The sequence below is a fragment of the Eriocheir sinensis genome, chromosome 59, assembly GCF_024679095.1.
Source record: "Eriocheir sinensis breed Jianghai 21 chromosome 59, ASM2467909v1, whole genome shotgun sequence".
Classification (NCBI taxonomy): domain Eukaryota; kingdom Metazoa; phylum Arthropoda; class Malacostraca; order Decapoda; family Varunidae; genus Eriocheir; species Eriocheir sinensis.
Genome location: NC_066567.1, coordinates 6,514,924 through 6,542,742, shown reverse-complemented (window position 1 = coordinate 6,542,742; position 27,819 = coordinate 6,514,924). Strand labels below are relative to the sequence as shown.

Genomic DNA, 27,819 nt, shown 5'->3' with positions numbered 1-27,819 from the left:
GTATTCCTTATCTCCTCCTCTTCCATATCTTTCTCAACCCTTCCATTCCTTTCCTTCCCTATCTCTCCCTTCCCTTTCCTTCCCCTACCCTTCTCTTCTTTTCCTTCCCCTTCCCTTCTCTTCTTTCCCTTCCCCTTCCCTTCCCTATATGGCCCTTCCCTTTCCTTCCCCTACCCTTCTCTTCTTTCCCTTCCCTTTCCCTTCCTTTCCCTACCCTTCTCTTCTTTCCCTTCCCCTTCCCTTCCTTCCCTATATGGCCCTTCCCTTCCTTTCCCTTCCCTTTCACTAAATTACCTCAAAAGCAAAAGCCAGCAGAGAATAAACAAATGAATAAATAAATAAATAAATACATAAACTAGGACATGAGTATAAACATGCAGTGAAAAGTAAATACATATCATACAGAGCAGACTTTACCTTCAAATATTAATAATAATGATAATAATTCACAGAGGAAGGACAAATGAAAACACTCACACATGGTTACACTGAACATTCATTTTCTCAGCCAACTTATAAACGTGTGACCAATTTGTGTTGTCTTGTGAAAAGTGAAGTCCTCCTCGGAACCACATATACAAAACCCTAAAAATAATAATGATAATAATAAGAATAAGAATAAGACATGGATAATACCTCTATACCCTTACAAAGTCTCAGTAGTCGCGGCGGAAAACGAAATTACAGTTATGGTCGTAAATGTACATCCTCTGAGAGACTTAGAAAATATCCTGCATTCATTCTTCCTATCCCTGTGTGTCGGGGGGGAGGGGCATGGGGGAGGGGGGAAAGGCTTGGAATGAATGTAAAAAGTGAGTAAATTACAATATATTTCCACTATGAATGCTTGAGGGCTTTCCCTTTTAAGCTAATGGAGTTAAATTAGAATGCGTTTCGTCTATGAATGCTTGGAGTAATTTTTTCCTTTTAGGCGAATGGAGTCGATAAAGTAGAACATTTCGTCTATGAATGCTTGGAGTCATTTTTTTCCTTTTCAGGCGAATGGAGTCAATAAATTAAAATACGTTTCGTCTATGAATGCTTGGAGTTTTTTCCTTTTGGGCGAATGGAGTTTGAATGCTTGTAGTTTTTTTCCTTTTAGGCGAATCGAGTCAATAAATTAAAATACGTTTCGTCTATGAATGCTTGGAGTTTTTTCCTTTTGGGTGAATGGAGTTTGAATGCTTGGATTTTTTTTCTTTTAGGCGAATGGAGTTAATAAATAAGAACTCATTTCGTCTATGAATGCTCGGAGTTTTTTTCCTTTTAGGCGAATGGAGTCAATAAATTAGAACTCGTTTCGTCTATGAATGCTTGGAGCCATTTTCTTTTTAAGCGAATGCAAATAAATAAGGACACTTTTTTATTCCTTTAAGGCGAATAGAAGCGAATAAATAAAACGTTTCTTCTGGCAATCGATGCTCTACGACGCTTTCCTCTCAGGCGAATACAAGTTAAATAAATTAGAACACGTTTGCTAGGACGATGCGTAGAGAGTGTCGCTCCTTTTACTTGTTAGGAGAAGTAAACAAACAAACAAAATACTTATACAAATGCTTGAAGACATTTTCGTTTCAGGCAAATACAAGTAAATAAATAAGAACATGTTTACTTATAGACTTTTAAGTGAGGAGAAAAAATGTAGCAGAAATTATTGTAGTTGTAGTAGTAGTAATAGTAGTAGTGGCAGCAGTAGTAGTAGTAGTAGTAGTAGAAAAACTCAGTAGAGATTCTTGTAATAATGAAACTCAGGCTTAATGGACCAACACAATTAATATATATAAAAAAGAGAGAATTACGTGGATAACTTATTTTGGGGGGTTGGAGTTTCCTGTCTTCAAGAAATCAGACCTACTTTGGGGGAATTGTAGTTACTTCCTTCCATGGGGTATTGGATTGTCTAACTGATGGAATTCAGATCAACATAACGTCACCTTCGTCAACAAACTGCCTGGGTCATTTTTCATACTTGTGGGAAATCAATAAAACTTTCTCATCAATAAGCTGCCTGGGTCAATTTTTTCATACTTGTGGGAAATCAATAAAATTTTCTCATCAACAAGCTGCCTGGGTCAATTTTTTCATACTTGTGGGAAATAGAAAAGACTCTCATTTTCTAAGTCAGCTGTGTGTTAGGCGGTTAGCAGGTGGTGCCTGACTAACCTTTTCCGACGGATGTAAAAGTTCGTAAATGGAAAGGAAATCGTTGGAAAAAAGTTGTATATGAAGGGAAAAAAGGATTAATGTAACCTTGATTCTAGTGGATGGAAAGTTAAAAAAAACGGAAAGAAAAAAATTGTTGGAAAATTGGTGAAAGAAGAAATGATAATGAGAGTTTATGAACATGTCAAATTTGACGAGAAGAACAATTGATTTATAACAACAAAAAACAGCCTATTGGAACTACTATATGTGTCTTCAGATGAATCATGGAGGGAGTTATCTAAAAGGAGAAGGATAGAATTTATGAATATATTTGATGAAAAGAACAATTGATTTACAAGGAAAGCCTATGGGAACTTAGATGTCTTTAGAAGTTTAGATGGACACTGAAGGTATAGTTCTCTCAAAGGAGGAAGATGGTAACGATATTGAACTGCCATGCTGCGTTATGTGGAGAGAACAACTGATTTCTGAGGAGCGCATGGGAAGGAACCTCATATAGACCTTATAGAGAACAAGAAATCAACATCATTGGCGATCTACTGCTTAGAGAAGAACGGATAGAAGAAGCAAAGAAAACAGTGTATGAGATGTGGATGAAAAGGGAACACCAACGGAGGAACTTGACCGATTGAGAAGAGAAACAAGAAAGGGAAGCGCCGTTGCAAAGGCTATGCTTCCCGACCACCACCTGAACCTGAACCTGAACCTGAATTGGCACGAAATGTTCAAAATATCGTAAATAACCGAGGCTAAGTTTAGAACACTCACATCCTACAATATGCGGTGCAGTGGTTAGCGTTCCTGACTATGAATCCGTGGGCCTGGGTTCAAATCCTGGGTGGGCACAACTCACCCAGCCGTTCATCCTTCATTTTGGGATGGTCGATAAATGGGTACCTGGGTCACTGATGCCAGATTGTCGTACTCAGAGCATAGTATTTACCAGTTTCTGACGCCTAACTATTGCCAAGAAACATCAGGATCTAACTCTCTTAACGCTAACTATAAATGTGGTTCGTTATTGGAACCCAGAAGACCGTTTTGTGGTAGGAAGTCGGGAAATATGAGCGACCGAGTACAACAATCTGGCAACGCTGACCTGGGTAAACCTGGGGAAGGTAAATTGCTCAAAGGGCCAATACGATACACAGCTATAGCATATGCTCCCAACATGACCTTTACCTTTCACCCTAGAATGACAGAAGGCAACTCTACTAAAGGTGCATCACATAAGAAGATGGCGCCACTATAAACACTTGCCTGCGCCATGACAGGCTGGGGCCGAACACCATCCAGGCGTAGACGTAAAAAAAAAAAAGGTTTACCCACATATCTGGAAGTTGCCAAATAATGACGTAGGCAGTTTGTTTATGAGGGTGATGATATTCTTTCGGCATAGTCATCAGAGTGGTATTGGTGGAATCCGAACCCATACCACTTCATTGTTCTCTGAGTGTGAGTGAGTGTGTTTGAGTGTAGTAATTAATATTGAGCACACATTGAGGGTTCCGTAAATACACTGTAGTTGATAGTTTGAACACTAATAATGTGACATACAATAATAATAACAATAACAGTAATGATAATAATGAAAATAATAATAATAATAATAATAATAATGATAATAATAATAATAATAATAATAATAATAATAATAATAATAATAATAATAATAATGATAATGTGTATACTTCTGTAAAAGTTGAATTTTCTTTTAATAATATCTTAAGGCCAAGCATACAGAATAAACCAGGATGCTATTTTTCTTCTGCTACTACTAAAACTACTACTACTACTACCACTACTACTACTACTACTACTACTACTACTACTGTTACTGCTACTACTACTACTACTGTTACTTCTACTGCTACTACTACTACTACTTCTACTACTACTACTACTACTACAACTACTACTACTACTACTACTACTACTACTACTACTACTACTACTACTACTACTACTACTACTACTACTACTACTACTACTACTACTACTACTACTACTATTATCTTCACTCAAATTACCATAACCTTGTGAAAATCAACTCTTAAACAAGCATATAATAATAATAATAATAATAATAATAATAATAATAATAATAATAATAATAATAATAATAATGATAATAATGCACACAAATAACGTTCACAACAGTATTAATCAATTGTTCGAAAAATTGAGTCCGGGAACCATCTGACGACAGGATTGTAGAAGCTCATAACCTGAGATTGTGGCGACGGCGGCGACAGCACTTACTGTATTGACGATCGGTGAGTCTGACAGTTTGTTCATCACACACACACACACACACACACACACACACACACACACGGTTTTAAATTGAGTACGATAAATCTGCTTTAAAAATACAGAACACGACAATTTTTACGCAATGTTGTAAAAATACGATTGGGTAAGAGCGCACACACACACACACACGCACACACACACACACACATGAGCGTCACTGCTGAATACCTACGAACAGAAATATCAAAATCAGAACTGCCTGCCTAGATAAACCATTGTAATAATGTCATGTTTACACTTCAGTCGAAAATAAACTTACGTCTGACTACGAATAATTGTCACACAAAAAATAATAAAAGTGATGATAATAATGACACTAATAATATCTTCGTCAATTCACAATTATTTACTTTCGACAATGAAATCTCGTATCAGCGTCCACTACCAACTGAGTTCCCCCTAAAATAAGACCTCGACTTGACGTAAATGAAGAGAAAATGGGAAAGTGTTAAGAGGTACCCCCACTCTGCCCTGGGGTGGGGTGGCTGAGTGCCTGCCCTCTGCCTCGACAGGATAAGGCCGGGTGCCCATTTGTCCATGCCCTGTGTCTGTCTTGACGTACAATTTCGTATCGGTGAAAATTTTAATGAATGGGACAGGCAGAGAGGGAATTAAAATTGGTTTGAGAGAAAATAATGCTGTGGATTTTTGTATCAGTGAAAATTTGAACGTATGGGACTGACAAGGATGAAAATTAGTTGGTGATTTTCATATTGGTGAGACTTTGAACGTTTGGGAAAGGAGGAGAAGCGATGAAAATTAGTTTGAGAAAAAGAAAGCAATGGATTTTTGTATCGGTGAAAATTTGAACGTATGGGACTGACAGGGATGAAAATTAGTCAGAGATTTTCATATTGGTGAGACTTTGAACGTATGGGAAAGGAGGAGAAGCGATGAAAATTAGTTTGAGAAAAAGAAAGCAATGGATTTTTGTATCGGTGAAAATTTGATTGTATGGGACTGACAGGGATGAAAATTAGTCAGAGATTTTCATATAGGTGAGACTTTGAACGTATGGAAAGGAACAGACGCAACGAAAATTAGTTTGAGAAAAATAAAGCAATGGATTTTTGTGTCGGCGAAAATTTGGACATATGAGACAGAGGCGATGATAATTATAGTCCGAGATTTTCATATTGGTGAGACTTTGAACGTATGGGAAGGAAGAGAAGAGGAAAATTAGTTTGAGATAAAGTAAAGCGATGGATTTTCATATTGGCGAGACATAATATATGGGACAGGAGGAGAAGCGATGAAAATTTAGTTGGAGGATAAATAAATGAAGTGATGAATTGAGTTAGAGTAATTTGAATAGTTGAAAGAGCAATTAATCAGTCTGGGGGGTTGAGTATATGTAATAATATTCGGTTGTGGATGCAGGAGCGGACACAAAATATGGATCACGGACAAATGGAGAGCCCGGAAAAAAAAAAAGTATACCAAATAAATATACGAGAAAGCGAGAAAAAAAAAAAAAAAAAAAAAACGCTCCGGTGAAATACGAAACGAGTGACATAACAGAGAAAAGAACGACATTGCTGCACAAATTCCCCTACTGAATCATCACAGTTAATACTTAAGACTACTAAAAACTACCTTGTGTTCTTTTATACAAAAATATATCACCTACTATTGGTCTCCCTACCCACTATGAACCAGTCCCACGTAACGATAAAGCTTCCGGCAAAGAAGGTCACGTCTCGGTCCTGTTATTACTGTTATTACACTGTCAGGCTTGTCGTACCAGCTGAGAGTAGAAAACACCTTGGTCGCTGAGCTGTGTGTGCCGAGGAACCAGGTCGTACGCAGTCGGTTTTGTTCTCGTTCTTGTTCTCGGTCCGGCGGAAGGGTAGCGCTGAGTTTCAGTACATTAGCTGCCATTTTTTTCCTCCTCATTTCCGGCAGTTCACAAAATAGCAGATAAATAAGGTCGTGAATGCAGTTTTTTCCTCCTCTTTCCTCTTTCCAGCAGTTCACAAAATAGCAGATAAAAAAGGTCATGAATGCAGTTTTTTTTCTCCTCTTTCCTCTTTCCAGCAGTTCACAAAATAGCAGATAAATAAGGTCATGAATGCAGTTTTTTTTCTCCTCTTTCCTCTTTCCAGCAGTTCACAAAATAGCAGATAAATAAGGTCGTGAATGCAGTTTTTTCCTCCTCTTTCCTCTTTCCAGCAGTTCACAAAATAGCAGATAAATAAGGTCGTGAATGCAGTTTTTTCCTCCTCTTTCCTCTTTCCAGCAGTTCACAAAATAGCAGATAAATAAGGTCGTGAATGCAGTTTTTTTCTCCTCTTTCCTCTTTCCAGCAGTTCACAAAATAGCAAATAAATCACACAAATACTAATGCACAGTTTTTCCTCCTCTTCCTCTCATCACTTCACCTGATAACGACGTATATAATATCAAAGGTTCTCTCATCCTCGGGGCATTCCTTGTTGTGAGAAATTAATAAATCGTTCTTCTTTTATTTATCACATCTTCTCTTTCTTTTTTGTTTAATTTTCTTTTCATATTTATATCTCTTTTTCTTTATCCTTCAATGGCCTTCTTTTTATATTTACAACACACATTTCATTCTCTTCACTGCTATTCTCCACCTTTCTAAAACTGCCTTGGTCTCCCATCCAGCGTTTAGTGCCAGTTAGCTACCGTACTTCCCATGCGCTTTCCTCGTCCTCAGAAATTAGACATTCTTTCCATACAATCCAACATGACAGTTCAGTATCACTACCATCTTCCTCTTTTGAGAGAACTATGCCTTCATTATCCACTGAAAGACATGTATACCCCACAAGCTTTCCCTGTTATAAATCAATCGTTCCTTTCATCAAATTCAACATGTTCGTAAATTCTATCCTCATCCTTCTCTTCCTTTTAAATAACTTCCTTCATTATCCATCTCAAGACACATACGGTAAGTTCCAATTGGATATTTTTGGTTCTTATAAATCATTTTTTCATCAAATTTAACATGTTCGTAAATTCTATCCTCCTCCTCCTCCTCCTCCTCCTCCTATTGAATAACTATCTTCACTATTCATCTCAAGACACATGCGGTAAGTTCCAATCGGATTTTTTGGTTCTAATAAATCGTTTTTCATCAAATTTTACCTGTTCATAAATTCCCTGTCTTACTGTATGGCTGTGAGACATGGACACTGAATAATGACTTGTAGAAGAATGTCGAAGCCTTTGGTACCAAGCGCTTTCACAGGATCATGGGGCATCACTGGAATGACTTCACGTCGAACCAGCGATTACGTGATGAAACCGAATTGAGGCCTGTTACCACCACGCTTAGAGCAAATTTAGGATGGATGAAATCAAGATGAACGAGACTTTGCTTTCCTTCAAGAGAACCAGAGATAAGGAGAGGAGGAGAGTCCACGAATGCCAGAGTTGCCAAATTACCGTACTCAAAACATTGCATTTATCAGTTCCAGGGCCCAAAACTTTCTTACCCACACAGATAACGAAATACCAGTTAAAGTTCTCATTAACCCGGTAGCAGCGGGGATCATGTTTCTTAATGGTCCCTCTAAGCGAGAAAAATGAGAAAAAATCACCCCTCACACAAACCTTTTCATAATATATATCAAAACATTTGTGATCAGATTATGTATCATCTATTTTTGGGGGTTTATATCATGGCACAAATTTGGCCTGTCACTGCTACACGGTAAAGCCACAAATTTGGCCCGTCACTGCTACATGGTAAAGCCACAAATTTGGCCCGTCACTCCTACACGGTAAAGCCACAAATTTGGCCCGTCACTCCTACACGGTAAAGCCACAAATTTGTCCCATCACTGCTACACGGTAAAGCCACATATTTGGCCCGTCACTGCTACACGGTAAAGCCACAAATTTGGCCCGTCACTGCTACACGGTAAAGCCACAAATTTGTCCCATCGTTGCTACCGGGTTAAAAGCATTACTTATTGGCGTTTTTTGCGATAGCTGTGACTCAGAAACTGGAAAATACGATGTGCTGAGTGTCTGAATACGATAACTTGGTAACCCTGATGAATGCCAGCTCCGGCTATATGGGCAATGGCAGTGAAGGGAGTAAAGGAGCTTAATCTGGTATACTTAAGAGTGGTGTGTCTTTTTTCACATTAGGCCTCCCAGACGGTGAACCTGCTCATGGTGTTGTTTCTGTACGAGACAACCCTGAGTGGGGGAGACCAAGGTGACGCCCACGTAGGTAACTCATGGCAAGGGCAAGTCGACTGATACTGCTGGGAGGGCCTTGGGGTGGATAGGGCGGCTGTAGGGGAGTTTGCTCAGGGGAACCGTGGGAGTGGGGGTGGTGAGTGAGTGAAGCGACCTGCCCCCCAGTTGTATGATCCCTATTTGTTAGTTAGTATTCATAAACTCTATCCTCTTCCTCCTTTTAATACATATCATCACCCACTGAATATGTAAGTTAGATTCAATAGGCTTTTTTTGTTATATGTATCAAATTTAACACATTCATAAACTCTTTCGTCTTTCTTTTAAGAAATTGTAATCGTAACCCATTTAGTTCCATTTTCTAATTTTCTACCCATCAAATTCAAGGATATGTTAATGCCTTTTTGTTTCCTTTTCACTTACAAACTTTTTCAAATTATTTTCTTGCAATTTTCAAAGTTTACATCCACTGAAATCAAGGTTACAGTAATGTTTTTTTTTTTATCTTCATTTACAAGCACTTTCAAACTGTTTCCTTTCTGTTTCCGAACTTTATATCCATCAAAATCAAGGATACCAGTAATGCTTTTTTTTCATCTTCATTCACAAACATTTCCGAACTGTTTCCTTTCCATTTTTAACTTTACATCCATCAAAACGAAGGATACAGTAAAGCTTTTTTTCATCTTCAGATACAAACATTTCCGAGCTATTTCCTATCCATTCCCGTTACAATAATTCTTTTCTCCCTTCATTTACAAACATTTCCGAGCTATTCTCTTCCCCTTTCCAAACTTTACACCCTCGGAAAAGCATAGTCAGGCACCAGTAGCTAACTTCACTTGCGAGAGTCTCCACTTGTCGAGCGAGGAAGAAAAAGAGCCATCATTTTTTCCCTACGTTGTTGACCTGATGCATGAGGTAGCTAGTGACGGTGGAAGTGTTTTGTCTAACCTTTTGGCAGTGGGTACAAAAGGAACTCCAGGCACTATCATCCTCTCACACCGACAGCACGCAACGGCAAGAGCTTTCAGTCGCATCGGTATGTACTTTTGTCAGGCCTTTTGATTCTTCCTCATGTATCCATCGTCCTGACACGGCTCACTCGCAGCAACGTTACGGCAAAAAGTCACACACGTTTTTCCCTTTGGCCTGAAGTCGCTCAAATAAATGGCGTCTCGTACTATCATAATGTTTTGCTACTTTTTATATCCTTCAGGTCTTTCAACACATAGCAACATTACGGCACGATTTCACTCCTTATGTTCTTCTATATTCTCTCAGGCCAAAAACTTCTCACACTAATGATTTCTTGTACTCGTGTTTTGCTGTTTTTTCAATCATTCAGGACTTCCAACTCACATCAAAGTTGTAAAATAAATTCACTCTTTACATTCTTGTCTTACCGTGTTCTTTCAAGCCTCAAAAAACTTTCACATCAAGTTTTTTGTAGTCATGCTTTGCTGTTTTTTCTATTATTTACGATTCTCAACTCACATCGACATTATTAAACAGGTTCACTCTTAACGTTCCTCTCTTACTTTGTTCTTTCAAGCCTCAAAGACTTCTCACACCAATAGTTTTTTGTAGTCGTGCTTTGCTGTTTTTTCTATTATTTACGATTCTCAACTCACATCAACATTATTAAACAGGTTCACTCTTTACGTTCCTCTCTTACTTTGTTCTCTCAAGCCTCAAAGACTTCTCACACCAATAGTTTTTTGTAGTCGTGCTTTCCTGTTTTTTTCTATTCTTTACGATTCTCAACTCACATCAACATTATTAAACAGGTTCACTTTTTACGTTCCTCTCTTACTTTGTTCTCTCAAGCCTCAAAGACTTCTCACACCAATAGTTTTTTGTAGTCATGCTTTCCTGTTTTTTCTGTTATTTACGACTTCCAACTCACATCAAAGTTATAAAATAGGTTCATTCTCTACATTCACCTCTTTCTTTGTTCTTTCAAGCCTCAAAACTCTCTCACACCAACAGTTTTCCGTAATCGTGCTTTCCTGTTTTTTCTATTGTTTACGATTTTCAACTCATATCGACATCATAAGATAGGTTCACTCTTTACGTTCTTCTCTTACTGTGTTCTTTCAAGCCTCAAAAACCTCTCACATACATCGTTTCCTGCTATTTTTCTCTCTGGTTCATGTCTTTCAACTTCTACGATACTATATTCCTGCTTTTATTTCCTGGCCTCAAGTCTTTTAGTATTACAGCACAGTCACTCTTTACATTCCTTTATTACTGTGTTCTTCCAGGCTTTCTTTCACACCAATGACTTCTTGTACTTTTGTCTTGTTTTTTGTATTGTTCAGGTCTTTCAACTTCTACTACCATACTGTTTTCCTCTTTTTTCAGGCCTCAAGTCTTCCTCGGAGTCACACAAAAAGCTTCCTTGAACGCCAACAAACAACCAACCAAAATATTTGTTTTCCTATTCCTGTGATGGCCAGACTTGCCACCACGCTCAGAGCAACTTTAGGATGGATGAAATCAAGATGAACGAGAATTTGCCTTCCTTCAAGAGAACCAGAGATAAGGAGAGGAGGAGACGGAGGAGGAAGAGAGGGTAAATAAGGAGATACTAGCATTCATAACCTTCACCGGGTGCTTTGTAATGGTTCCCCGCCCCCTCGCCTCCCATCTCGAAGCAAACCATCAGCATCAAACTACACAACCCCCCCAAAAAACGAAAGCATATTCCCGCAACTCACGTACTCGTTTCCACGCGGCAAGGAGGAGAACACCCACACTCAGTCTCACTTATGAAAACACATCACTGTATCCAAATCTAAAGAGACTAATAAAAAAGACGTATGCACATTCATCGTCTCAGGAGCTGGATGTGAGTGTGGCAGTGTAGTGGTGGTAGTGGTAGTGGTGGTGGTGAGGTGTTGAGATCAGCAGTGAGTGTAGAAGAGGAGGTAAGGGGTGATGTTAGTGGTGCGCATCATGTGGCACACCTCCTGGGATGTGACCAACTTGATCTTGTCGTCGTCGCACTCCAGCCACAGCTTGTCCTGCCCTCGCCTCCCACTCTCGTCATCTGCAAAGTAATGTAAAAAGTATTAAATAGTAAAGACGAAAGTATAAGAAAATAAGTATAAGAAAAAAGTATAAGTATAAGAAAGGGTAGGTGGTGGCTGAGTGGTTAGCGTGCTGGGCTCACATTCACCGCGCCATGGACAACGTCAGTTCGAATCCCCACGCTGCCACCTGAGATTTTTCAGTCACCGCCGAGTGGCCTAAGACTACCCACATGCTGTCCAGAAGACCACCCATCAACCCGGACTCCAGAAGAAACCGTCCAGTGAATCAAGAATGAGTTCCAGGGGGCAGCATGAGCCAAGCATAAATGGCGACACTATAAAAATTGCTTGTGCCATGACAGGCTTGGGCAGACCATCTGGCCCCTGAAGAAAGCCTACTGGCACTATTGGCGGGGATGAAAAAAAAAAGTATAAGAGAAAATTATTAGAAAAGTATAAATCAATCACAGTAGCAGGGAAAGGATCAGCACTAATTCAAACAAAAAGGAGGATTACAAACACTGTGCAGAATTTAAAGTATTATGGTAAAAACTTAAGCACAGCAAACATGACTTCACCTAACCTAGCCAATGCAAACCCCAACCAAACCTAACCTAACCTATCCACAACCAATCACAACCTAACCTAACCACAACAAACAAATTATCATAAGTCCAACCCCAAGAATGAGGGAAAATGGGCTGTAAACGAAGAAGAAAAAGAAAGAAGAAAATGATCGTAGAGAAGTCTTTTAATTTTCTGGCAAACAACGAATGACACAAATAAATAACTATCTCGCTCTGCCTAAATTCACGATTATAAAAATGAAAAAAAAAAAAAAAAGGGGTCACTGAGAAAAAAATTAAAAGAAAAGTATAAAACATGACCATAGAGAAGCATTTTCATATTAGGGTCAGACAACAAATGGCAGAAATAAATAACTTCCACGGTCCCACAAAATTAATTATTATAAAAATGAAAATATAACAAAAAAGTCGCTTGTTCCTACACTCCACTTTCTCGGTTCGCCTAAATTGATGATTACAAATATGAATAAATAACAAAAAAGGCATTCATTCCAAACTCCATTTCCTCAACCTACCAATATACATGAAAACAAAAACAAAAATAAAAAAAAGCATCCCTGGATGCATATTTTCCTGCTTATATTTTCAGGCCACAAGGCTTTCAATATTACAGACCAATCACTATTTATGTTCTTCAATATTAGACCAATCACTATTTATGTTCTTCAATATTACAGATCAATCATTATTTACGTTCTTCAATATTACAGACCAATCACTATTTACATTCTTCAATATTACAGACCAATCACTATTTACGTTCTTCAATATTACAGACCAATCACTATTTACATTCTTCAGTATTACATACCAATCACTATTTACGTTCTTCAGTATTACAGACCAATCACTATTTACGTTCTTCAATATTACAGACCAATCACTATTTACGTTCTTCAATATTACAGACCAATCACTATTTACATTCTTCTCTCACCATGTTCTTCCAGGGTCTCTCACACCCATGGCTTCTTCACTAATTAACTAACCATTATGCCCATTCAGAAAGGACAGCGGACGGATGTGGTCCAGCTGCAGACCACAACACCGCATCCACGAGCAGTTCACGCGGGTGTTGGCGGCTGGCAGGGTGTGGTGGGCCTGCTGGGAGGGGGGTGGCTGCTGCTGCTGTGTTGCCTGCTGCTGCTGCTGCTGTTGCTGTTGCTGCTGTTGCTCAGGGCACTTGGAGGACTGGAGGGCGCTCAGACGGACAAATGACAAATAGTGGCCTGAGGAGGATCATAAATGTCACAAGAAAGCATGTGCAGAATTTAAAGTATTATGGTAAAAACTTAAGCACAGCAAACATGACTTCACCTAACTGGCCACTACAAAGCTAACCTAACCTAACCACAGCAAACGTGACTTTTCAGTGACACAAGAAAATGGGTGCTGCAAAGAGAGACTAAGATTCTCAGTGTTTTCATGTAATGTCCATCGTCACTGTGTCTGTCTTCTTCATCGTTAACTTTCCTTGTAGACTGTCTCTTGTTGTCCACCGTTACACATTGTTATACACATACACCAACACTTAAATGTTAACCTACACAAACAACATTCACAAAAACGCATACCCACACAAACACCTTTTTTTTGTGTTGTGTTTGTCTCAATGACTTGTTGTATTTTTGTGCAATAAAGCAACCCTAACGGATACTGAGTTTCTTTATCCGTGAACCGACTAGCACTTAGAACACTCGCTACCACCAACAACTTCACCTAACCTATCCACTGCAAACCTAACTTAACCAAACCATAGCAAACATGACTTCACCTAACTAACCACTGCAAACCTAACCTAACCTAACCTAACCCAGTCACTGCAAATCTAACCTAACCACACCAAACATGACTTAACCTAACTAGCCACTGCAAACCTATTCTAACCTAACCACACCAAACATGACTTCACCTAACTAGCCACTACAAAGCTAACCTAACCACAACAAACATGACCACCTAACTAGCCCCTGCAAACCTAACCTAATCTAACGTAACCTAACCACAGCAAACATGACTTCATCTAACTAACCACTGCAAACCTAACCTAACCACAGCAAACATGACTTCACATAACTAGCCCCTGCAAACCTAACCTAACCTAACCACAGCAAACATGACTTCACCTAACTAACCACTGCAAACCTAACCTAACCACAGCAAACATGACTTTACCTAACTAACCACTGCAAACCTAACCTAACCTAACCACAGCAAACATGACTTCATCTAACTAGCCACTGCAAACCTAACCTAACCTAACCACAGCAAACATGACTTCTCCTAACTAACCACTGCAAACCTAACCTAACCACAGCAAACATGACTTCATCTAACTAGCCACTGCAAACCTAACCTAACCTAACCACAGCAAACATGACTTCTCCTAACTAACCACTGCAAACCTAACCTAATCTAACCTAACCTAACTTTAAGGCAAGGGTACCTGAGGGCATTAAAGAAAAAGAAGAAGCAGAGAAGAACCTAACCCTAGGGCACAGCTACCTGAGGATGCTAAACAAAGAGAAGAAGAGCCTAACCTAACCTAATCTAATCTAACCCTAAGGCACGTCTACCTGAGGATGCTACACAAAGAAAAGAGCCTAACCTAACCTAACCCTAAGGCATGACTACCTAAGGATGCTACACAAAGAAAAGAAGAGCCTAACCTAACCTAATCTAATCTAACCCTAAGGCACGTCTACCTGAGGATGCTACACAAAGAAAAGAGCCTAACCTAACCCTAAGGCATGACTACCTGAGGATGCTACACAAAGAAAAGAAGAGCCTAACCTAACCTAACCCTAAGGCACGTCTACCTGAGGATGCTACACAAAGAAAAGAAGAGCCTAACCTAACCTAACCCTAAGGCATGTCTACCTGAGGATGCTACACAAAAAGAAGAGCCTAACCTAACCTAACCCTAAGGCATGACTACCTAAGGATGCTACACAAAGAGAAGAGCCTAACCTAACCTAACCCTAAGGCATGACTACCTGAGGATGCTACACAAAGAAAAGAAGAGCCTAACCTAACCTAACCCTAAGGCATGTCTACCTGAGGATGCTACACAAAGAAAAGAAGAGCCTAACCTAACCTAACCCTAAGGCATGTCTACCTAAGGATACTACACAAAGAGAAGAGCCTAACCTAACCTAACCTAACCTAACCCTAAGGCGCGGGTACCTGAGGACAAGGTCGGTCCCACGTGACACACAACGGCAGTGAGGTGGTAGGGGCTGTGGTAGTTCCCTTTGGCGGAGGAGCCGGGAGAGCACTTGGGTGTGTCCCCCCCCTTATCATGTGGGTTTTTCCGCTTCTCCAGGTAACACGAGCGGCAGAAACACGGCAGGACGAGAGGGGCGGGCATGGCATCGGTGCACTTGGAGGTGTTCATGTTTCTGGGGGTGAAGGAAAATGGGTTAAGATTGGTTTGGTTAGGTTGGGTTGGGCTTCGTTTCGTTAGGTCACATTGGGCTTGGTTAGGTTAGATTTGGTTAGGATAGGTCAGGCTTGATTAGGTTAGATTAGGTTGGGTTTGGTTAGGTTGGGTTGGGCCTCGTTTCATTAGGTCACATTGGGCTTGGTTAGGTTAGATTTGGTTAGGATAGGTCAGGCTTGATTAGGTTAGATTAGGTTGGGTTTGGTTAGGTTATATTCAGTTGGGGTTGGTTAGGTTAGATTATGTTAGGCTTGGTAACGTTAGATTAGGTTGGACTTCATTAGGTTAGATTAGATTTGGTTTGGTTGAATGAGGATATGTTAGGCTTGGTTAGGTTAGATTTGGTATGGTTAACTAAATATACAGTCATAATTTTACGTGGCATCCCTAAATTCAAGGGTTGCCAGTGCTCACACATTTGACTTAGGGGTTAAGACTAGATCCCCCTTCCCGACTAGGGCCCATATTTCTAAACGCACTGGACTCCCATTACGACTGTTTCCCAAGGCCACACAGAAGATTAACCGGGTTTCCATGGGTGATTTTTTTGTTCATGGTGCAGAAATAATGTAAAACTATCACTGTGCATTTTTGTCAGGCCTTATGATTCTTCCTCATGTATCCATTGTCCTGACACAACCCACTCACAGCAACATTGCGGCAAAAAGTCACTCATTACGTTCTTCTCGCAGGCCTTAAATAGCTCAAATAAATGGCGTCTCGTAAAACCTTGTAAAACCTTGAAAACCCAAACAACTTCTACAAAAGGCTTTTCAAACACGCGAACTAAGGCAGCAATACGTTAAAAAATACGGGCTTAGGGCCTTAAAGTGCCTCATCCCTGGAGCACCTGTGGCACGCCCTAACGAACCAGTGCCTCACCTCTGGTATGCGCTGAACCTCTTGACGTGGATGACGAGGTGGTGCGGCAGCTGCGTGAAGTGGACCGAGCGCTGCGCCTCATTGTGGTGGTAGCAGTGATCACACCAGTACTTGTTGTTGTCCTGCAGGCACTCCTCCTCGCTCAGGGCCGCCATGAAGATCCGAGACTCCTCCATGGTTTGGTCCACTGCAGAGGAAGAAAGGAAAGATGTGGTTTGTTACTTTTTTTTTTTTTTTTGAGAATGTGAATCTAACCTTTGACAGAGGAAGAGAATGAGGGTCGTATTATAAAACATTTCGTTGCCCAAGTTCAGATATTTGCCAGGGCTTTCAAAGGAGTTGTGGGCATTTCCAGGAGTAGTTTTATGACACTGGTGGTAGTTTGACCATTCCTCTGTACCATGAACCTAAAGAAACACTCATCAGAACCCGATTGACCCCCTCTTTGGCCTTTAGAAAGAGATGATGTGAGAACTGAAAGTGTCTTAAAATACCTACTTAAGTGTGGCTTGTATACTCTGAAGGGAAAGCTATGTATGTGTGTGTGTGTGTGTATGTGTGTGTGTGTGTGTGTGTGTGTGTGTGTGTGTGTGTGTGTGTGTGTGTGTGTGTGGATGAGAGGGTAAGAGAAAAAAAGAAAAGCGAGGAAGAAAAAATTTCTTGAGGGAAGATAGTAAATTAATGAAGATAGTAAGTTAATGGTAATAGATAAAGGGGGGGATGAGAAGTTAATGAAGATAGATTTAGGGAAGATAAGACATTAATAACAATAGTAACAATGACTGAAACTGATGTCTCTTCAAGCCTCTCATTCTTTACTCTTTTACTGAAGCAACGATTGGTGGGCTTTTGTTTCCTGTTTGTTATGCCATTAAGCTGTTTATATTGATGTGAAAAAAGAAAAAGATGAAAAAGACAAAAGCAATAGGAGGATAATGTCTATAATGATGATGATAATGATGATGATGGTGATGATAATGATGATGATGGTGATGATCATGATGACACTCACCATCAAAGTCGGCCTTGGTCTTGACGGGGACGCACACCTCCAGGAAGTTCTCCTCGCGACCGGTCACCTGCTCACACTCCAGGCAGCAGGTCTCCAGGCACATACGACCCACGAACTTTGACCCGACCACATCAACCGCCTGCCGGAGACATGACCTTATGGGTACAGCTGATTCTTTTTTTTTTTAGGTAATGGAAGTGGCTTAAGAGCATAAAAAAAGAAAGAAAGAGAAAGGAAGGAGAGAATGGACAATTAGAGAAATAGATACATGACCATATGACACACACACACACACACACACACACACTTTATACTTTGTTTCCTCTTTTTCCCCTTAAGCTAGCTGCCGCCTTTCCTATATAAACAACAAACAAACAAACAAACAAAAACAGACCTTGCTCGAGTCCTCTTCAATGGCCTGTATTCTCTCCGACCTCCTTCGCAACCTCTTGGGCTCGGGGGGGTTGGTGTCCCGCTCCTGCTGTGCCCCCAAGACGTCCCCGCAGCCTGTAGGGTCCGTGCCGTTGGGCCTGACTTGTAGGAGGTCCTGCGGGAGGTGGCACAGCTGGTCCAGGAGGCAGTGAAGGAGCTCATGGGCGTCCTGCTGTCGGTTCCCTTCAAACATGGGGTTGACGACTCTGGGGGGGTGAGGGGTGAGGGGTCAGGGACAGCGTGTGTAAGTCATAGTCAGTCAGTCGGTCAGTAATCCAGTCAACAAGTCATTTAATCATTCAGTCAGCCAGCCAGTCAATCAGCTAGCCAGCCAGTCAGTCAGTCATTTAGTCAGTCAGCCAGCCAGCCAGTCAGTCAGTCATTTAGTCAGCCAGCCAGCCACCCAGTCAGTCAGTCATTTAGTCAGCCAGTCAGTCAGTCAGCCACCCAGTCAGTCAACCATTCAAACAGACAACCATTCAGCCAGCCAGCCAGTCAGTCAGTCAACCAGCCAGTCAGCCAGTCAGTCAACCATTCAGACAACCACAATTCTACATATACTTCGAAACTTGCAGAACATAGACAGCCAGTCAGCCACTCTTTCACTCAGTCATTCAGTCACTCAGCCAAACCCATAGAGAGAGCACCACACTTCACTCACCTCAAGGCTTGCAGGAATTGGTAGGGCTCGTAGGGAGACATTCTCTTCTCCGAGGCAGTCCTTTCCTCCTGGCAGAGACTCCTGAACAGCGAATGGAGCTCTGACAGGAAATGTATCCGCTGGTCAAGGTGGGCGTCCTTCAGCTCACTAGGATGCAGAGAGGGAGAGAAGACTCGTTAGCAAGTTAGGCTCAAATTACCACACAGAGAGAGCGAGGGAGAAGGGAAAATAAGGGTCAATTTAGCACACAGAAAAAGTTAGTGAAAAGAAAAAAAAGCCTAAGAAAGTGACATAATCGTTTATCTTTTAACTATAGTGCATCAAAAATTCCCCTTATCAAGACACCTCTCCACCTCTCTTTTGGCTACTCTTTACTTTTGTCTTTTATGGGAGTGGCAAGTAGGGGGCTTTTTTTTTTTTTTTTGCACTCTTTTTGTTGCCCTTGAGACATTTCCTTTGATGTAAAAAAAAAAAAAAACAAAAAAAAAAAAAGAGATGGAGCAAACAAGGCTCACCCACTCACTCACCTGATCACCCAGTCACTCGAACACTCACCCAGTCACCCACTCACTCACCCAGTAGACCGTAGATGCATGTGAAGGTGGTGTAGGTCATGAGTGAACCCCGGAAGGAACCTCAACGCATACAGGACCGAGTTAAGGAAGCAGGTGTTACCCATGTTGGCGAGGGGGCACACGCCCGACACCGGCCCCCCGCTGTACCCCAGGTCCCCCGCACTGCCCAGGACACCAGAGCTGCCGCCACCAGACTGGGAGGAGGCCAAGCTGGTCCTTCGGCCGCTGCTTGTCACAACGCTGCGACTCAGACTCATGCTGCGTACCGTTAGTGGAGTCTGTGGAGTAACATGGTGGTGATGGTGGTGGTTGGGATATATTTTTTTATTCTTTTAATTTATTTTTTGCAGCAATGCCAAATAACTTCACCATCACCAAGACAATTCTCTCTCTCTCTCTCTCTCTCTCTCTCTCTCTCTCTCTCTCTCTCTCTCTCTCTCTCTCTCTCTCTCTCCTTCATGGCTTCATACACACACAGCTCACAAATACATGGCATTCTAGAAGGAGCACAAGTTAAGCAGGGTGAAATTAGGAGCCCCACTGTACAATAAAAACAGTAATGACAGCCCACCTTATTCCTGTCGTCCGCGTCGCTGAGGCTCGGTGTTCGGAAGCGGTGGCTGGTCCGCGGCTCGGGGGCGGGCGAGATGTCCGAGGCCAGCGTGCGCTTACGGTTCTGTCGCAGCGAGAGTCTGGAGCTTCGGCTTTGCATTGAATACTCTCCCGAGTTATCCAGAGCCGTCATGATTTACTGTGGATGAGGAGGAGGATTAGAGAAGGAAGAGGCACGTCATGAGGTCAATAGGTTGGCTAGCCAGGGCTGTTCTCCCTAGAAGCCTCATAAAGAGTTTTGTCCAGGGATAGAGGAGCAGAAATCCTGACTGACATGTATCAAGGAGAAGGAAAAATAGCTAAAAGGAAGAACTATAGATAGGAAGATAATGAAGATGAAAGCGGAGGAAGAGGAAAGCAAGGTAGTGAGGATGAAGGAGGAGGAAGAGGAGAGGAAGATAATGAAGATGAAAGAGGAGGTAGAGGAGAGCAAGGTAGTGAGGATGAAGGAGGAGGAAGAGGAGAGGAAGATAATGAAGAGGAAGAGGAAGAGGAAAGAGGAGGAGGGGGAGGAGATATTTGAAATGAAAGAGAAAGAGGAGGAGAAGGAGAAGGAGGAGGAGGAGGATAATGATAATAAATAACTAGGTGCGCCAGAACTGTAGTGAGACCAATATGGTAAACAAGGTGACCACTGATGGGAGAGGACCAAAGGATAGACCGAAGGAAAGCAGAGAGGAGGTGATAATTGTGGAATCTGTAAGTTGAAGGTGAGAGATAACCAAAGTGGACTGTGTTGTGATACCTGTGACCAATGACTTCACCGTGACTGTGAGCAAATGAGCGTCAAGGAAATAAAGATGGTGACAGAACTTGGCGAATCACTTGGAAATGCAGATGACAACTCTTTAACCCGGTAACAGCGACGGGCCAAATTTGTGCCATGATTTAAACCCCCAAAATAGATGATACATAATCCGATCACAAATGCTTTGATATAAATTATGAAATGGTTTGTGTGAGGGGTGATTTTTTCTCATTTTTCTCGCTTGGGGGGACCATTAAGAAACATGATCCCCGCTGCTACCGGGTTAAATCTATATTAATGTTCTTTACAACTAAATTGGAGGAAAATATTCATAGAAGAGGACGAAAACTGTATTGTTTGTCATCAAGGGGAGAAAGAAACACATATATCTCCTGCTACAATGCGATAGACTAACAGAAATACAAGGAAAAATATAACATTGAAAAGGACATCGCAGTGGAAAATGTTCTTTCATTTGCCCCAATAAGTAAGAAAGAAGAAAACTATAAAGCTTAGTGTAGGAACTGTGGAAAATTAGAGAAGGAAAAACTGAATTAGCTCAGAACAAACTGTAGGTAAACCTTGAAACTATGAATATTGCACAACCAATACAGAGGCAAAAGTACTTCTGTATCAGTACCAGTATCAGGAGGAGAAGGATTAAAGGAGGATGAGGATGATGATGATGAGGAGGAGGTGGTGGATTAGAGTAGGAGGATTAAAGGAGGAGGTGGATTAGAGTAGGAGGATTAAAGGAGGATGAGGATTAGTGGAACAAGAGGAGGAAGTGGATTAGAGGGGGGGGGGATAATTAGAAAAAGAGAAAGACAAAGATATTAAAGATAGAAGAGGAAAGAGGAAGAAGAGAGGAGGAAGAGGAAAGCAAGGTAGTGAAGATGAAGGAGGAGGAAGAGGAGAGGAAGATAATGAAGATGAAAGAGGAGGAGGAGGAGAAGGAAATATTAGAAATGAAAGATAAAGAGGAGGATAACGATAATAATGATAATAATAATAACAATAATAATTCAGTTAGTAAATAGTTCCTGAATAACAAAGTGGAGATAGGTTACCATTTAAACACTGTCTATTGGGATGATCAGGACATGGGAACACAACATTAACATAAAACACAAACCCCGCCATTAAAACAAATAAGGTCACGTAAAATTAGACGTTTGAGAACAAAAAAAAAAGAAACAGAAGGGAGAGAGAACGAGAGGCATGCCATGGAGGAAGAAAGAAGGGAGGGAGGGAGAAGCAATGAAGGAATGGAGACTCAGGGGAAGAAGGGATAAAAAGGAGGAGAAAATACAAACAAAAAACAGGAGCCATAAAAAACAGTGATCAGACGCCCGGCTCCCCTGTGTCTCTCCCCCTGTGCTCTCCCCGGTGGTCACGCGGCTCCCCCAGCACGTCCACGGGGGGAGAAAAGCCATATTTGCCTCCCACCAGACACAGAGACTCACCAAATTAAATAAAAACATGAGGATTTTGAGGCAACTGTCACCAACACACTCCACAGGTCGTCTTGTCTCGCCCCGGGGACTGTATTGCTCCTCTCCGTGTTTTACTCACACTTGCCTCCTTATTTACAAGCCCCCCCCGTCAGTTTATAAGCTTTTACTCTTGTGCTTGTTCCTGTCACCTACAAGATCTTATCCATGTCCTTGTTCTTATGATTTACAAACTTATTCATTTACTGGCCTTTATTTCATCTACATTTACGAGTTTATTAATTTACAAGATAAAATTCATGTTCAAGCTCTTTTTTCAATTTGAAAACTCAAGCTCTTATTCATTTATATGCTTTTATATAATTTACAAGCTCACGTTCATTTACATGTCCTTATTAATTCATGGAAATCTATTGATTTGCAATATTCCATTCATTTCTAAGTTTTTTTTGGCTTGTATTAAAAATCAAAGGTTTAATGTTGATATACTGACTCCCATCTCTTTATTTTGTACGGTATTTTGTGGAGGTCTTGAAAAACGTTCCTAAAAAGAGATGATCCAACGAGCCGCCACAACAACGTTCTCTTGGCCTTGGTCGTGGCCCAGGCGAGCCAAGACCAGGACCATCAAGGCCACGACTCGACGGCTGTACGGGATTTGGCACTCCAGGGGGTAGGTCACCACTGTTACACACGTAGATTTGCCAACCGGAGGTGCTGCTATGGCGGCTGTGGGTTCGTGTACTTGAAAAGGTCTGGCAATAGAGAGTGTGGGAGATGGTCCTCCGTCTCCATATATCTCCCTCCCAGCCTCCATTCAGCATCCTCTCCTCCTCCTCCTCGATCTTTAGTGCATTTCTTATCTCTTTTTTTCTCTTCCTCTACAGTAATAATATCCTGTCTGACACAGTGAAAATGTAAGAAAAAAACCCAATTTTGTACTGGATTTCATTTATTTACTGCAAAAATAGTAATAATAATAATAATAATAATAATAATAATAATAATAATAATAATAATAATAATAATAATAATAATAATAATAATAATAATAACAATAATAGAGTGCAGGCGGCGGGTGAGTGAAGCAACACAACCTCGGGCGTATGCTACCCGTCACATACATACATACATACATACATACATACATATACGCATAGCTTAATACTGTTTGATAATATATAGATACAATTCTGATCTGAGACACACACCATATAATATTAACCATTTCACAAACCAAACTCAAAATTCGGATTATCACGACCGTTATTTTTCCCTTTGATGACGTGGGGGAATAGGATATCATGGAGATCCTCATTCATTCTATATTCCTCGAAGCCCAAATTACCTTCCATGACCTGTCCAGTGGAGTCAAGACGCGTACAGGATATGGCAAACACCTTCTCAGAATCTCTACTTTGCACTGCTTTGGACATAGGACTCTCAGAATTTCTTGACCTCTCTTCCTTCGCATTCTCCCTTCTTCCAAACCTCGCTCTTAGGATCCTACCGAGCTCGCTGCTGTATTTCGTGTAGTACTCCATCAACGACTCCCTCACCGGCTTGCTACAAAGGATATAGAGGTAGAAATTCAACGTGTGGTTCAGAATCTCCAGTAAATTCGCCACTGCATTGAAGATGACGAAGTTTAACTCACTGGTGCTCCTGCTTATGTTAATGGCGTTGGCTATACCCGAAGGAATGATGGTGACGACGAACGAGGACATGACAGCTATCAGAAGACCCATCAGATATCTCTCCTCCCGAGTACTAACGTGACCCGAGGACCGCTCTGATGCCTGCGCTCTGACCTGTCTGTGAAAAAGGTCATGTCTCATCCTCCTGTGCTTCATAAACCCTCGTAACGTCAGCATATTCAAGGAGACAACGATGAAGATAGGGAGAAACGAGACTAGAGCTTGCCGTACCCAGACATAGGCCACGAAATACCCTTTATCCTCCATATCATGAACTAGACACGCAACCCACCATGTCCTATTATCAGGTGGGGTGAAGGATGTTGACTCGCACTCCTCGGATATCCTTGGCTCTCGTAGGAAGCACATAGGAACCCAAGAGACTACAGAAACGCCAAAAGCCACCGCAATGGAGAGCCTGGCGAATCGAGGCGTGCTGATCCTCTTGAAGTGCGTCGGACGACAGACGGAGAAGAATCTGTGGACGGTGATGCAGACGACGACGAGGACAGAGAAGGACATGGCCACTCCGACGAAGAGCAGCTCGAAGTAGGAGTACCAGACAGTGGTGGAGTGGTACAGAGAGGCCCCAGTGAGCACGTGGTGGATTGGAGAGATGCAGAAGACCAAGGAGAGAAGATCCGCCCCTGCCAACACGATGAAGTAGGAAAATACAACCCCTGCCGAGAAAAAGAAGACATGAACTTACAAAAGGATTCTGATTGTAACTAAAGAAAGCGAATGAAACTAGGACATGATGGAGTGGAAAGGTGCAAGACATGATGAATGACTAAAAGATGTTGTGAGAGAAAATACAAATGTGGGAAGAAATATCCAGAACAGGACAAAAAAAAAAGAGAAAAAAAAAAAGGAAAAAATGATCAAAGGGTAGGCGGTGGCTGAGTGGTAGCGTGCTGGGGCCACATTCACCGCGTGATGGACGACGCGAGTTCGAATCCCCACGCTACCACCTCGGATTTTTCAGTCACCGCCGAGTGACTTAAAATTACCCACATGCTGTCCTGAAGACCACCCATCAACCCGGACTCTTGAGGAAACCGTCCATGTTAATCAAGAACGAGTTCCGGGGGCCAGCATGAGCCAAGAGAAGATGGCGCCACTATAAACACTTGCCTGCGTCATGACGGGCTGGGGCCGACTACCATCCAGGCCCCTCAAGCAAGCCTACCGGCGCTATAGGCGTAGACGTAAAAAAAAAAAAAATAATAATAATAATAAATAAATTAATTAATAAATAAAATAAAATAAAAATAAAAAAGATAAATTAATAAGAAGAGGGCGTTGACAAAAAAAAAAAAAAAACTACTAGAGATAAAATTTACCGCAGAAGAAAGGAAAAAGGAAGGAAAAGAACAAGTGCCAAAATCTCACCCTTGAACCGTGGTAGTCTGAGGAGGACGAGGACGAGGACGTTTCCAACAATGCCGACGGAGAGGAGGATGGGCGCCACCACCCCGTAGGCCACATGGCGCACCGTGAGGACCTTCTGCTCCTCCTCCAGGGCCGTCTGGGGCGTCTTCACCCCCTTGAAGACCTCAGGGGCCTCGTGGAACCAGGTGTACTCTGAAGGTGTGAGAGAGAGAGAGAGAGAGAGAGAGAGAGAGAGAGAGAGAGAGAGAGAGAGAGAGAGAGAGAGAGAGAGAGAGAGGGGGGGGGGTAAAGGGGGAAGAGAAAATGGATGAAGGAAAGAATGATTACTACTACTACTACTACCACTACTACTACTACTGCTACTACTAAGCATAAACTACTACTCTATAACTACTAGCTTGCTATTAAAACTGCTATTACCGCTGCTATTATTATTATAATTTTCATCATTATTTTCATTATTATTTTCATTTTCATTTTCATTATTATTTTCATTATTGTTTTTTATTATTGTTTTCATTATTATTGTCATTATTATCATTATTGTCATTATTGTTATTAGTGTTGTTATTGTTGTTATTGTTATTGTTATTATTATTATTACAATTATTATCATTATTATTATTATTGTTATTATTATTATTATTATTATTATTATTATTATTATTATTATTATTATTATTATTATTATTATTATTATTATTATTATTATTATTATTATTATTATTATTATTATTATTATTATTATTATTATTATTATTATTATCATCATCATTATTATTATTATTATTGTTATTATTATTATTGTTATTATTATTATTATTATTGTTATTATTGTTATTGTTTGTAATGTGTATATTATAATGTACATGTGTATGTATGACTGTATGTGTGGCGACACCCGGTCGGTGTCGCACAACAGGATGTCTAACAACACGTCGTGTTATTGTTATTATTGTTATTGTTATTATTGTTATTATTGTTATTGTTATTATTGTTATTGTTATTATTACTATTATTATTACTATTATTATTACTATTATTATTACTACTATTATTACTATTATTATTATTATTATTATTATTATTATTATTATTATTATTATTATTATTATTATTATTATTATTATATCATCATATTATTATTATCATTATATTATCATTATATTATTATTATTATTATTATTATTATTATTATTATTATTATTATTATTATTATTATTATTATTATTATTATTATTATTATTATTATTATTATATCATCATATTATCATTATATTATCATTATATTATTATTATTATTATTATTATTATTATTATTATTATTATTATTATTATTATTATTATTATTATTATTATTATTAATATCATTGTTATTATTACCATTATCATTATATTTACCTTCTAGCAACATTTTAAATCCTGAGATAAAATGCTACTGACGTTTATTTTCTCCCTTGCACCTTTTCCTCGTCGCTGGAGTCCGTCATCTTAACATTCTTCCTTTTCTTCATAAGCAAGCCACTGACACCCTCCCTTCACCTTACCAGAGCTGAGACTGCCTGATAAACTGACTCACACCCTCGTTATACACTCGCCGCTTCCACATACCTCAATAACCCTTAATTAACATCATATAGGCAACTTGGACACCTGCTGTTTACATGACCACTGCATCCTCTCTCTCTCCCTCATATTTCTCTCCGTCTTAACTCTTTCTCTCTTGGTATTTCCAGTCAACTTTGCTTTTGTTTATGTTGTTTGTCTATCTCCTCTTCCTTCTGATTTTTCGTGTACCAAAATTCTGTCATAAACTTATACTACGACAAGTATTTCAATGGAGTTCTGTCTTAAAATGTCACTAATGGTAATGGAAGGGAAGGAAAGGGAAAGGAAGGAAGGGAAAGGAAGGGAAGGGAAGGGATAGTGAAAGGTAGCCATGCGTGAGTGAATGAGTGGGCGAGTGAGTGAGGGAGTGTACTTAACTATCTAATTACTAAAAATTCTTATACACGATCACTTCAGTCTTAATTATTTCTCTTCCTTTTCTTTCTCTCTCGTCCTTCCAAGTCTCCGTTTATCACATTTCCATCATTTCACGGTGCTCGTTTCAGCCTTTCTCTTCCTCCCCTTCCTTTCCCCTCTCTCTCTCCTCTTTTCTAGCTCTTGTTTTTCACATTTCTCACCCCATCACACTCAGACAAGATTCCACAGTTTCATCTCCACATATCACTTCTCATGCAAATTTTCCTTTCCTCCTTCTTCCCTTTTTTTCCTCTTCTCTCTCTCCTCTTTAATAGCTCTCATTTATCACATTTTCCACCCACTTAGACAATTAAGATTCCACAGTTTCACTCCGCATATCACTTCTTACACAATTCTTTCTTTCCTTTCTCTCTCTCTCTTTTATCACACTACCCCACACACATGCATGCACAGTGAAGTCCCCGCCGTGTCTAATAACATTCTCTCGTCTAATTCTTATCTCTTTCGCAAGGGTAGTCTAGTGGGTAATACAATATGAATGAGGTGTTTATGATCGAAGGAAAATCATAGATGGGGTGGTGGTGGTGGTGGTCGTGATAGTGGTGATAAGATAGGAAGGTAAGAGCTGGTAATTCTCTCTCTC

The 27,819-nt window shown here is 40.4% G+C and overlaps 2 protein-coding genes across 2 annotated transcripts; both read right to left on the bottom strand.

Moving 5' to 3' along the window:
• Positions 1 to 478: 478 nt before the first annotated feature.
• On the bottom strand, positions 479 to 22,253 carry LOC126985459 (ubiquitin carboxyl-terminal hydrolase 1-like). Its single transcript, XM_050840395.1, has 10 exons — positions 22,114 to 22,253; positions 19,859 to 20,038; positions 19,288 to 19,565; positions 18,713 to 18,859; positions 18,014 to 18,257; positions 17,620 to 17,758; positions 16,608 to 16,794; positions 15,470 to 15,684; positions 13,273 to 13,512; positions 479 to 11,713 (listed from the first exon to the last, which is right to left on the bottom strand). The coding sequence occupies exons 2-10, from the start codon at positions 20,030 to 20,032 to the stop codon at positions 11,568 to 11,570; spliced, it is 1,770 nt and encodes a 589-aa protein (XP_050696352.1). The 5' UTR covers positions 20,033 to 20,038; positions 22,114 to 22,253; the 3' UTR covers positions 479 to 11,567.
• Positions 22,254 to 23,041: 788 nt separating this feature from the next.
• LOC126985455 (probable G-protein coupled receptor B0563.6) lies at positions 23,042 to 27,606 on the bottom strand. The gene is made up of 3 exons (XM_050840340.1): positions 26,592 to 27,606; positions 25,191 to 25,382; positions 23,042 to 24,478 (listed from the first exon to the last, which is right to left on the bottom strand). The coding sequence occupies exons 1-3, from the start codon at positions 26,602 to 26,604 to the stop codon at positions 23,331 to 23,333; spliced, it is 1,353 nt and encodes a 450-aa protein (XP_050696297.1). The 5' UTR covers positions 26,605 to 27,606; the 3' UTR covers positions 23,042 to 23,330.
• Between the last annotated feature and the right edge of the window lie 213 nt (positions 27,607 to 27,819).